The sequence below is a fragment of the Dreissena polymorpha genome, chromosome 2 (assembly GCF_020536995.1).
Source record: "Dreissena polymorpha isolate Duluth1 chromosome 2, UMN_Dpol_1.0, whole genome shotgun sequence".
Classification (NCBI taxonomy): Eukaryota; Metazoa; Mollusca; class Bivalvia; order Myida; family Dreissenidae; genus Dreissena; species Dreissena polymorpha.
Window position 1 is genome coordinate 44608481 of NC_068356.1, and position 13422 is coordinate 44621902.

Consider the following 13422-nt stretch of genomic DNA (forward strand, 5'->3'; position numbering starts at 1 on the left):
TAGTAATTAAAGGAAAACTGCCAGCACCCTTAAGACCATGTGTTTTAATTGACCAGAACAGTTTTTGAACTCAGCCGAGATATCATTATAATAAAGGTTCTAGCTAAGTTAAATGAAAATTCGATTCGAAAAAAAACAACACCCAAATGATAGGGTTTACGGGGATTCATTATAGCCACATAACAAAAACTGACCCGTCCCCCCTGGCGGTCGTGTTTTCAACGGACCGGAACCATTTTCGAAATTTTTAGAATAAATGTTCTGAGCAAGTTTAATAAAATTGGTCAAACATATGGCTTTAAGAGTGTTCACAAGCGTTTTCTTTAATTGAAATTGTGACGAGGTTTCAAACCCAACGTGACTCAGTTTGGAACCCGACCGAGATTTCATTCGAATTTTTTTTTATTTTGAATAAGTTTCATGAGGTCTGAAAAATACTTGTGGCCGCTTGAGTTCTCGCAAGGTAAATGTTGACTACGGACGACACACGACGTACTGCGAATAGACGGTGATCACAAAAAACTCACGATTAAAGCTTGTGTGAGCTTAAAATAAACCATCCCAATTTATTGGAAAGATTTAAACCAGTTGCGCTAACAAATATGCTGTTCCGGGGACAACAAACCAGTAATTTCAACTGGAGTGGATTCTGAGAGTTATGGGCGTGCAATCAATAACACGTTATGTTGTGTGTCACCCTGTAAAAAGCAAACCCTGTAGAATTTATCTTTTGGCATCGGGGGATTTTGAGGTTGAACCACTCGTGAGGTGTTTAAATGTTATTTGAACTTTTAAAGCGAAATTAATGATCAGTAATATAGTTCCGTCCGCATTGATATTCACAACTTAATATAAAGCAGAAGAAACGTGTCTATTGATGAAAGTCTTGAAGCATTGGACTTTATGCCTGTTCTATGGAGCATAGTATTACAATGAGAGTTAAGTATTCTACCTGGATGTTGGTTGCTTTCACGACACATTACAGCTTTGATGATTAAAGTAAGTTTCTTATCTACATTTATTATTTTTTCATATTGTCGATGAAGGCATAATCATTCAATTATGTCGAAATGGCGTATATATACTGTACATAATATTTATGAAACTCAGTGAAACTCAATGACCATTATCTTGAGATGTCTAGTCTACCCTCATATTTCGACAGAATTAATCACAAAACACACGAGTGGCAGTAAGCTTTTACCCCGCAGGAGTCATTTATTTATTTACTTATTTGCTTTTGGATATGGGTAAATAGTGCTATAATCATGTAACTTATGCAACATTATTTATTAAAACTCAAATTTTGTATCAGTAAAATACAATGTTAATCTGCAATTTTGTCGTGTGAAGCGCCTGATTGTGGTATCCTTTACAATCAAGCTAATAAAGCTTATGATACTTTTTTAATCGCCCATTTGGGGTCGATTTTTTTTTAATTATGGGTTTCCCCTATAAGGAAACCACCCTTTATTTTGATGTTATTTGTTATCAAAACAAATAACCTGCATGTTATCGTTATTCAATTAAAAACGATACAAGTTAATAATAAGTTAATGCTTCTTTGATAATATATATGTATATTGATTGTATGACCGATGTCGGTTATCATGTATGTATTATTATCTTTCTTAATTATCTAGCGATTCTTCTTCTAAATCCGTGTAAATTTAGAAACCATCATTCCCGTTTGGACGTATTTAAATATTAAGTATGCAAGATTATGCTTCCGACGGTGTGGTGACTTGTTGATACTATATCGTCGAACTGACATGACATAACGGTCATCATCCTTTATCAGCGTCCATGAAAGTTTTATTAGATTTGTTAAAGGCAGATTGTTGTCGGTGATTAATGTATTTTAGTTTCATCTACTATGCATCCACAATACAACGGTGACTGGTGTAACTTGTCGGTTATATCCAATGTTGAATATTTTTTATTAATTATTTCCCCAGAACAAATTGCATTTTTTTATTTAAAAAAACAACACGTGTGTCTTTATAATATTATATTTTGAATGACAGGAGTGGAAAATACAATTCTTTAAAGCGTCTCTCATAAATCAAATATTTGTTCAGTAATGAATATTGACAATACATGCATCATTATAATAATGAGTCAGTCTATGAGTCAGACATTGGTGTCTTCAGGAGCCATATAGGGACGACAGTTTTTGCTTTCATGGTTTTGTTAAAGAAATGTAGATCTATGCTTAACGAAAATCCAGTCAAATAAGAAGGTCTCGCTATAGATTAGCCTGCGCATAGTGCACATGCTAATTACGTATTTGCTTTAAGCCCTGTTTTACCAGTTACCTGCTCACATGAATTATTGACGTACTTAACTATGGAAACCACCTCGCTTGCTGGAAAATGCGCATGTCTTCGCCATTATATTGATGAGGTATTGTGGCAAAATGCGAAGTCCCCGTAGAATGCAATTATTGAATGCGTGTCATCATGCAATCAAGGAGATAAAGGCATGCAATAAAGGAACGCTTCATTGTTTTGGAATTTTCTTTGTTAACATTACTCAACAGCAGAAATGCTTCGCAGTAGAGGGTTATTAAAATGTAAAGTAAAATATGTATAAATATATAATAATAATATTTGACAGACTACTTCGAGTTTTCAGTTTATTCCACTTTCCCTACCATATTAATTCAGGACGTTATTAATTAAGCACATATTATGTTGAAGACGTTATTATACATACGTATGACGTGTATGAAGCTTTCGCGTATTTTGTCGTTCTTAAGAATATGCTTAAAATACGACGAAAATGTGTTTGTTTTCGGTGAATAATAAAATATGTATTTTACTCGTAAAACTAGTATCTTCTACAACCACTCGTAAAAACAATCCATCATACACAAAACAAGACTTTTCATATGTTTCTTTAAAAAAATGGACATACTGTAGAGATAAAATATACATTTAAGCAGAAAAGCCGTACTTGTTATCAAGTATACCCGGTAAATGTTTGTTATCTAAGGGCAACGTTAAAAGACTGACAGCGTAAAAAGAAATTACAGCTTATATTTAAAACATAAGTGTGCAATTATTCAGCCTGTACTTTCACTTATGTTCGCCAAGCGCTAAATAATTCAGAACATTATTCTTATGATAAATGATACATTTGCGATTCTTGGAGGTCTTGAGAGACTTCAAATCTAATTAATGAGTACATATTCTCAAGCAGTAATTCGTGCAACTCACTTACATGATTGATCCGCCTGCTGGCAACAGTGGGCTTTATGAATATGTGTAAAGTGTCGTCCCAGATTAGTCTGTGCTGTCCGAACATGCTATTCGGGCAAGACACTATCCGCTGTTATGGTATTTTCCATTTCATGAAAGTCTCTTCTTTGCAAACATCTAGTTTAAGCGGAGAGTATCCTCCAACTGTCTTCGTTTCCGCATACTTCATCACCATACGGCATCATCCGATACACTTGGATACTCAACATAAAAATACATTAAAATGTATGAATTTCCAGTTAGAAAGCTCTGTTGTCGATTGTTAATTAAGATTTATTTCATGTATCTGGTTCTCTGATTCTCTGGATTTAATGCCCTCTCCATGTCCTCTACGAGCCCTTCTGTGATTGTCGAATCACAGGTTTCTAATTTTGAACAATTTTTTAGGACGCCATTACATTGAAAGATCTTTATTTGAGTCAACGATTAGTTTTCATGTACATGGTATTCAAACTGTATCTAATTTACGCTTTCATAAGACCTGTTAAAAAACTTTGATATTTTAACCTCATTTCCAAACATTTAAAGGGATCTTTTCACGCTTTGGTAAATTGACAAAATTGAAAAAAGTTGTTTCAGATTCGCAAATTTTCGTTTTAGTTATGATATAAGTGAGGAAACAGTAATACTGAACATTTACCATGCTCTCATATAGCCATTAAATGCATCTTTTGACGATTTTAAAACATAAAAATTATAAAGCGTTGCAACGCGAAACGATTGAATAATTTGGAGAGTTCTGTTTTTGTCGTTAAATTGTGTGCAACTACGAAGATTGCTTATATAAGGTATAAAATACGTCAAGTACGAGTACTCGGCGGAATAGCTCAGTAGGCTAACGCGTTTTTACTTCAGGACTCCAGGGGTCACTGGTTCGAAACCTGCTCCGGGCTATGTTCTTTTCCTTTTTTTATTTTATTCTTGATTTTTTACTGGAGCTTTTACGATCCAATGTTTACATTTATCAATATAAAGCATATAATGAATAAGTTAAAAAATGCCAAAATCTGTGAAAAGGCCCCTTTAAGTGTCAAAATAGTATTTATTTGCTGAATTTGATGTAAATTGCGATTGTTTTTCGTATTTTCCGTTAATTGCAGATAATTTTATGGCACCACTCCAAGCTATAGACTCAATCCATTACAGATATTGACACTTTGCTTTATTACACTTGTCACCATGCCAATAAACTCCAGGACAATTGTCTTAATCATAGCGTAGGCTTGATGTTGGGAAATAAATAACTAGAAACTGCTGTTTTCAATGAGCTACAATATTGTTGCCGAGATTTATTCAACGTCCATGTTCTTTTGATGATTGCTTATGAGGGTACGTTATAACGATGTTTAAAAAATATTTTTTGATAAATAAACATGTATAATTCGTTTGTTATAGTTGTTCTTATATGACTCAAATTCACAAAAATGAGCACGTAAATGCAATGCACGCAATAATAGCTCTTAAGATGGAACATTATGTCGATACCAATCATTTATACGAACCTCGCTCCAGGAAAACCGACCTTATCGCATGTGCGTCAAGTGTCGTTCTAGATTAGCCTTATCGCATGTGCGTAAAGTGTCGTTCTAGATTAGCCTGAGTGCACTGCAGAGAAGATTTTTGCGCGTATAAGAAATTTCTCGTTTAAACAATGTCTCTTCTTAGTGAAAATCCATATTAGGCGGTAATTGCTGTAAAGCCGGGATACCGACTGGAAACGACCAATACAACGAAGTTAGTTGCAAAATAACATTCTTCATTTCCTGTCTTTCTTTAGGTCTCTAGTCTTTCTCCTAGTCACCCATGGATTACGACGAAGTTGACATCCAGGCGGTTCGGTTCCTCACGTCCGACGGGGGTACCATCCTGTCCTCGCTTTTCCCGGAAATATCGTGCGAAATGCCTCCCGGGACGTTCACCAGTGGCTCGAGGAGCTTCTGCAGAGTTTCCCTTCAGGTAAGTCAATTTGATACATTGTCAGTTGCTCGTTGTTTCTCAACAACAACACCACCATCAACAACATCGATTGCAAACAACGCTTATACAATTATTTGCTTGTCGTTTTGGCGTAAACCCTCTTTAAGTTTAAACTATGTTACAAATTCGGAGGGCGAAGCGAATTGGAATTTATGTTAAGCGTATAACCGGTACGTGCAAAAAAGGTATATGTTATCATGTTGAGGACACTCTGTGTTAAGTCATCCCAAAACATGCTATTTCATCACGATTGCGCTTTATATAGAATCAAATTTGCATGGTATTGATATTGATATAATGTATTGGTCATGGCTTTTGAATTGTTTGTTGTTGTTTTTCAGCAAAATGTATCTTAATGGTAATGAATAAACTTAAGTAGTTGAGAAAATGGTTCCCTGTGGACGGTCCGAGGCGTATTTTTCTCAAAAATCATCTTTGAAATGATACTGTTTTGCAATCAAACAGTTTACTTGTGCATGTGCGTAAAATGTCGTTCCAGACCAAGCAGTGCAGTCCGTTACTTGCGCATGTGCGTAAAATGTCGTTCCAGACCAAGCAGTGCAGTCCGTTACTTGTGCATGTGCGTAAAATGTCGTTCCAGACCAAGCAGTGCAGTCCGCTACTTGTGCATGTGCGTAAAATGTCGTTCCAGACCAAGCAGTGCAGTCCGTTACTTGTGCATGTGCGTAAAATGTCGTTCCAGACCAAGCAGTTCAGTCCGTTACTTGTGCATGTGCGTAAAATGTCGTTCCAGACCAAGCAGTGCAGTCCGTTACTTGTGCATGTGCGTTAAATGTCGTTCCAGACCAAGCAGTGCAGTCCGTTACTTGTGCATATGCGTAAAGTTCCGTTCCAGACCAAGCAGTGCAGTCCGTTACTTGTGCATGTGCGTAAAATGTCGTTCCAGACCAAGCAGTGCAGTCCACTACTTGTGCATGTGCGTAAAATGTCGTCCCAGACCAAGCAGTGCAGTCCGTTACTTGTGCATGTGCGTAAAATGTCGTTCAAGACCAAGCAGTGCAGTCCATTACTTGTGCATGTGCGTAAAATGTCGTTCCAGACCAAGTAATGCAGTCCGTTACTTGTGCATGTGCGTAAAGTTCCGTTCCAGACCAAGCAGTGCAGTCCGTTACTTGTGCATGTGCGTAAAATGTCGTTCCAGACCAAGCAGTGCAGTCCGCTACTTGAGCATGTGCGTAAAATGTCGTTCCAGACGAAGCAGTGCAGTCCGTTACTTGTGCATGTGCGTAAAATGTCGTTCCAGACCAAGCAGTGCAGTCCGCTACTTGTGCATGTGCGTAAAATGTCGTTCCAGACCAAGCAGTGCAGTCCGCTACTTGGACATGTGCGTAAAATGTCGTTTCAGACCAAGAAGTGCAGTCCGTTACTTGTGCATGTGCGTAAAATGTCGTTCCAGACCAAGCAGTGCCGTCCGTTACTTGTGCATGTGCGTAAAATGTCGTTGCAGACCAAGCAGTACAGTCCGTTACATGTGCATGCGCGTAAAATGTCGTTCCAGACCAAGCAGTGCAGTCCGTTACTTGCGCATGTGCGTAAAATGTCGTTCCAGACCAAGCAGTGCAGTCCGTTACTTGTGCATGTGCGTAAAATGTCGTTCCAGACCAAGCAGTGCAGTCCGCTACTTGTGCATGTGCGTAAAATGTCGTTCCAGACCAAGCAGTGCAGTCCGTTACTTGTGCCTGTGCGTAAAAAATGTCGTTCCAGACCAAGCAGTGCAGTGATTTACTTGTGCATGTGCGTAAAATGTCGTTCCAGACCAAGCAGTGCAGTTCGCACATGCTAATCAGGGACTATTTGTGTAATCTTTTATAGTACTGTCCGTGTAAAGGAAGTCTATTCTAGCGAAATAATTCCACTTAGGTGGAACAGTATCATCCTGATCAGCATATGTGGACGGCACGGGATAATCTGGGACGACACTTTTTACGCGTATGCATTATACCCCGTTTTTCCAGAGCGAGTCTCATCAGATCAGATTCTGCATTCAGTCTCAAATTGTATCTTCGACAAATCTTGTGCCTTTTCCAAAACTGTGAAACACGTAATTATGACCAACGATTTTCACGCTATTTTAAAGGTCACAAACACTGACCAGTCGATGGTCCGCCAGTTTATGGGTAATGACGCCTTTGTGTCGCCTCTCATTCTTATGGAGCCTCTTCGCCGGAAGTTCCATGCCGCGCCAGTGATACGATTGCCACTCCCTGGGTTTGGGCTACATAAGATCGACCCCAAGAGCGTCCGGGTGCTAATTAGCGTGACAGGTATGAATGGGATAAGAAATAAATGTGTACGGCGTATACACTAGTGTTATCACATTTTATTGACTGCATGAATATACGCCATAAAACCCTAAATTTGAATAGATAAACCGCAGTGGAATGTACCATTAAACAACAAGGAACACACACATAGATGGCTAATCCAAAGGTTTCTTCTTTCTCAGGTTCAAGTGAGTGTAACGACTGGCAGGACATCACGTCTGTTGTTGGAGAGAGTGCGGTCGCCAAGGCAGCGGAGTCCGGGGTGATATTGCTTTGCAACGTTATCGTCAGCGGCAGGTAGTTTGTTGCTCTCGTTGTATTGTGATTTCTTAAAAAGTGCTTTGACATTTAACTCCGTCGCACGTATAACTGTAACGCATTTACAGAACAACAGTTTGAAGAAACGTAACTTTACATTATATTACAAACAATAGACCTGCAAAGCTTTAACATATTTTGTTTATATAAAAGGTCGTCAATATCCAGTCTCTTCAATGATAATGTACTTGTCAATATCCAGTCTCTTCAATGATAATGTACTAGTCAATATCCAGTCTCTTCAATGATAATGTACTAGTCAATATCCAGTCTCTTCAATGATAATGTACTAGTCAATATCCAGTCTCTTCAATGATAATGTACTAGTCAATATCCAGTCTCTTCAATGATAATGTACTAGTCAATATCCAGTCTCTTCAATGATTATGTACTAGTCAATATCCAGTCTCTTCAATGATAATGTACTAGTCAATATCCAGTCTCTTCAATGATAGTGTACTAGTCAATATCCAGTCTCTTCAATGATAGTGTACAATTCAATATCCAGTCTCTTCAATGATAATGTACTAGTCAATATCCAGTCTCTTCAATGATAATGTACTAGTCAATATCCAGTCTCTTCAATGATAGTGTACTAGTCAATATCCAGTCTCTTCAATGATAATGTACTAGTCAATATCCAGTCTCTTCAACGATAATGTACTAGTCAATATCCAGTCTCTTCAATGATAGTGTACTAGTCAATATCCAGTCTCTTCAATGATAGTGTACTAGTCAATATCCAGTCTCTTCAATGATAATGTACTAGTCAATATCCAGTCTCTTCAATGATAATGTACTAGTCAATGTCCAGTCTCTTCAATGATAATGTACTAGTCAATATCCAGTCTCTTCAATGATAATGTACTTTTGTGGTGTAAATTATTATAGCATATTTTCCTTTGCATTAAGTCGATCGAATTGTTCTCTGAAATGAATATATACTTAAAACTATACACACCTGTACAGTTAAATTACAATTTAAACAGATATAATCATGTAAGAAATATACCCCATTATTCGTTTGTTTTGTAATAAAATCTGTTTTAGCGTCATAAACACCACACAGCTAAACAAAGTTATGCCAGATTAAATACAGTATTTATAATAGAAAATTCAACTACCCAGAAAAACAACCTTGAGTGGGTCTCAATCGTTTTCTCAGATCATCGGCTCTAACGGATACGAGTTCTTATACAACACGCACACTACAGTATACTCTCTATACCCATGTGGATGTTCGTATCGTAGAATTTAATAGATACCTTTTCACGGGAGTGCTTGCTAGAACTAGAACAAAATATCACTCAATTATCGGTCATTCATCGGTAAGAACAATCGAGCCTCATTATAGGAAATACTTGGCTTAATGCATGTGCGTAAAGGCTAGGGATGACACTCTCAGCTTTAGCTGGTTTGTCGGTATGAAGAGACTTTCTTTGAACGAAACATCCATATTAACAGAAAGGGTGTCCCTGATTAGACCATGCAGACTGAGATGACACCTAACGCACATTTTTCCAGTTTGCCCAGAACGTGATTTAATATATAAATAAACTTTTGCTTGACTTCAGCATTTAACTATAAGCATTTTATTATCCGAATAGGTGGAAATATAGAATTACCGGTACTCCGAAAATCACTAGATTTCTGAAGAACTAACAAGTCTGAAATAACAAACTAAGCCAACTACGTTAAATTGTATGTTCGAAACTAACATTTGTAAATGAAAGTGTTCAGAGTTTGTTCCTTTGTAAAAAAAAATAAGTATGCAGATTGTATAGATCATGAAAAAACCCAATACGTCTGTGTTTTTATCCCGGAAAATAATTTAATACTATTCTATCAATCTATACATTCGTCCAATTATCCAATCTATATATTAGATCTACTTACAGGTTTGCCGTAGTCTGCTGCGACAACAGTATTATGGATGTTGCGGAGACCATGTCAGAGATGATGACGTCACGTTTAGATAAATCCGATGTTTGTATCATCACATACATATGTTCAACCGTATAACTTATTGACAATACCACTATGTACCACGATTTGTCGGTCTTTGAACTCATGTGCCATGTGTGATATAAACAATTATATTCGTACGTCAATTGACATTGTGTTTATTGACTATACATAACATATTACTCTACTGTATTTAATATTTATTTTCAAAATATATTTGTTAGATCAACTTCAAGGTTAAACAGTTATAATGTAAGTGATTCTTATTTCACAGAATATGCTTATGTTACAAGAGACACAAGAAACAAATAATCACATAAAGTGATTGAAACATTGATTGAGGATTGAAGACTTGCGCTTTTTATATGCGCCGCGCTCTGTGGAAACGGAGTTTAAAGGGGCCTTTTCACGTTTTGGTAAATTGACAAAATTAAAAAAAAGTTGAATCAGATTCGCAAATTTTCGTTATATTTATGATATTTGCGAGGAAATATTAAAACTGAACATTTACCATGCTCTAAAATATCCATTATATGCATCTTTTGACGATTTAGAAATCTGAAAATTATAATTGCGTTGCAACGCGAAACGATTGAATAATTTCACGCCGGGTATGCGAATACTTCGTTGACGGATGGCACTTCACTAACAGAGAACAACAAACGCCACGCGCGAGAGGTAAGTTCCTCTGTTTTATTTAAAGTTATATCCTAAAGATTAGTTTTTAAGACAAGACACATGGTCGAGTTGATACATGGTGTATCCTTTTGTATTGGGAATACACAATTTCACGGAAGAATGGTACAGTTTTGCCCAAAAAATAGAAAATTCGATCGGAAAACAGCATAAACTGGATGAACAGTATACATTTTAACAAAATAAAACTACTTAGAATTATTGCAAGAATTTGTTTGCTATTCCAGCATGTAGAGTAATCACTGTGCTTCAAATACTGAAATTTTGATAGTATTCAATGAAATATAAACAAAGATAGTGCATGTTGTAATAGGTGGCATACATAAAGTTGCAGGCACTTTGTTTACCGATAAAGGGCACTTCAGATTACGGAGACTTTCAACAAAGCGGGCACTCTAATAACTGAGTTTTATCTTCTACCTTAAATGCATTTATTTATATTATGGCTATTCATACGAAACATTTTGAAAATATATTTTTCAAAATTCACATTACTATTAATTTATACTATGTTTATTATAATTGCAATTTTCAAATAAGATATTTATTATTAAATAAATGTGTACATAATGAACTTGTTTTTTATTGGTAACTTGAGATTCAGAGAAATGAAAATACAACGGATAATGCGGATCAACACAATCGTGTTTAATTTTACTTATAGCAGGGCTCTAGATATCGGTAGTGGAGGGGTCTTTATGAGGCAAATACACATTTGTTCTTCATAAAATCCTATGTCGGTTGTGCTTATTTGAATCGCATCATCAAGACGATACTTATGCGTAGCAACAAAATTAAAAAGAGAATGGTAAAACTCCCTTTTTTTTGAGCCCTGCTTATAGGGAGCACTTCCCTTTACGCAACGCTTACGTTTGCTCGAAGTGCGATTCACCTGACCCTAAATCACTGTATTGGTTGAGTTTAAAGAAATACGGGTAAAATTAAATCGTAAAAACAACTGATTCTGGAAAAAAGGATAGCGTACATAAAATGTTTAAATGTCATATTATGGAGTCAGTACTTAGTATACCCCCACAAACGAAGTTTAGGGTGCTATATAGGATAGAACTCGTCTGTCTGTCGGTCGGTCGGTCCGTATAAGTGTCCGCTTTCTCGGTTTTCATCCGATCTTCACCAAACTTGGCCAGAAGTGGTATCTAGATGATGTCTATGTCAAGTTTGAATATTGGTCATGACGGGTCAAAAACTAGGTCACGGGGTCACTTAGTGCGGTTTAAACATTCAGCATGGTGTCCGCTCTCTAATTCAAGTAGTGTTCATCCAATATTTGCCAAACTTGGTCAGAAGTTGAATTAAGATGATGTCTAGGCCAAGTTTGAACATGGGCCATGCCGGGCCAAAAACTAGGTCACGGGGTCACTTGGTGCGTTGTTTAACATTCAGCATGATGTCCGCTCTCTAATTCAAGTAGTATTCATCAGATATTCACCAAACTTGGTCAGAAGTTGTATTTTGATGATGTATAGGCAAAGTTCAAACATGGGCCATGCGGGGTCAAAACTAAGTCACGGGTCACTTAGTGCGTTTTAAACATTGAGCATGGTGTCCGCTGTTTTTGTGTGAAGACAACACGTAAAATATTCTGTGTCAATGCGGCATGTGGGGGTATTCGTCACGTCTGTTCTTTCAAATGTATTCTTGTTTTGTCTTTTCACAGGATCTGAGCCCATGGATAAGAAGACTCTTTCGAAGTATAGGTGCTTCTATTGTACATCACCTACATACAAAACAGATGAATATTCGGAAATTGTGGAGCATTGTGTAAAAGGCCACAAGTGCCAGACTTTAAAATACAGAGAGCTTATTCTTCAAGGCGAAACTGGATTGCTTAAGTACCAGTCGAAGTCCCACGAAGGGATAATTCCCATAAGATTGGAGAATGAGGGGAAAACTATTGAAGTAAGGGGTTCGCAAACCTTCATCACCCGCACAACTCCAAAACGCAAAAGCTCAACACTTCTGTTAAAGACAAGTTGGCATCGTGCAGATATCTTCCATTTGAGTGTGAAGATGAAGAGCTTCCCGATGAAGTAGATATTATGGGTTCATCATCTGTATAAAAAAAACTCACACAAGGAATTGTTGTGTATTTTACCAAGTATTTTAGAAGGGTTTAGAAGTGTTTTAACAGTATTCCACAGCGAATTCTGCATTTTTGATTCACAAAAAACGAGTGTGTTATATCTGGAAAAAAGTGTCTAGATGTCGGGAAACGAAGTGCCATTGTTTTTTAGATGATCGGTAAACGAAGTGCAGATGAAAAATGTGCATGCGACTCTTAAAACATTTGAATTTTCTCAAATACATTAGTAAACTAAAATGTAACATGTTGTAACATTACTGGATATATTGATCTTTTATTTCGAATGGTAAGCACGTTCTTGATTTATTTCCAAGTATGTTTATTTTGTTAAAATATGTACTGATCATTCAATTCATGCTGATTATCGATGGAATTTTATCGTTTTTTTTTAAATAATTCACCGTTTTTCCACGAATTTCTTTCTTCGCAATACGAAGTGCTATACCATTAATCACCCAAACAATGTTATGTGTCTAAAAACCAAATAAACAGAACATAAATACAAAAAAGCTGAAGAACTCACCTCTCGCGCGTGGCTTTTGTTGTTCTCTGTTAGTGAAGTGCCATCCGTCAACGAAGTATTCGCATACCCGGCGTGAATTTGGAAAGTTCTGTTGTTGTCGTTATATTTTGTGAAACTACGAGGATTGCTTATATAAAGCATTTAATGACAAGCTTCAATACATGCAAAAATCTGTGAAAAGGACCCTTGCACTTGCGTAACATTTTGTCCCAGATAAGACTGTACGATACGCAAAGGCTAATCAGGGAAGAATCTTTCCGCCTAGACTTGATTTTCGCTAAGAAGAGACTT

General features: G+C 36.9%; 1 protein-coding gene and 1 long non-coding RNA gene across 4 annotated transcripts in view; both read left to right on the plus strand.

The window, feature by feature from the left end:
• Positions 1-13422, plus strand: part of LOC127866854 (ankyrin-3-like) — a 36403-nt gene that overhangs the window by 9837 nt on the left and 13144 nt on the right. Inside the window, exons 1-5 of one of the 3 annotated variants that reach the window (XM_052407681.1) lie at positions 817-999; positions 5041-5219; positions 7339-7525; positions 7708-7822; positions 9742-9829. In XM_052407681.1, coding sequence (XP_052263641.1) covers positions 5067-5219; positions 7339-7525; positions 7708-7822; positions 9742-9829 — 543 coding nt within the window. In that variant the 5' untranslated portion in view covers positions 817-999; positions 5041-5066. Of the gene's footprint in view, positions 1-816; positions 1000-4922; positions 5220-7338; positions 7526-7707; positions 7823-9741; positions 9830-13422 lie in introns of those variants that run through there. The other 2 variants (XM_052407682.1, XM_052407680.1) reach the window with 2 other exon arrangements.
• Positions 10255-13139, plus strand: LOC127866860 (uncharacterized). Its single transcript, XR_008043141.1, has 2 exons — positions 10255-10486; positions 12183-13139. It is a non-coding gene; the product is annotated as an uncharacterized LOC127866860 (long non-coding RNA).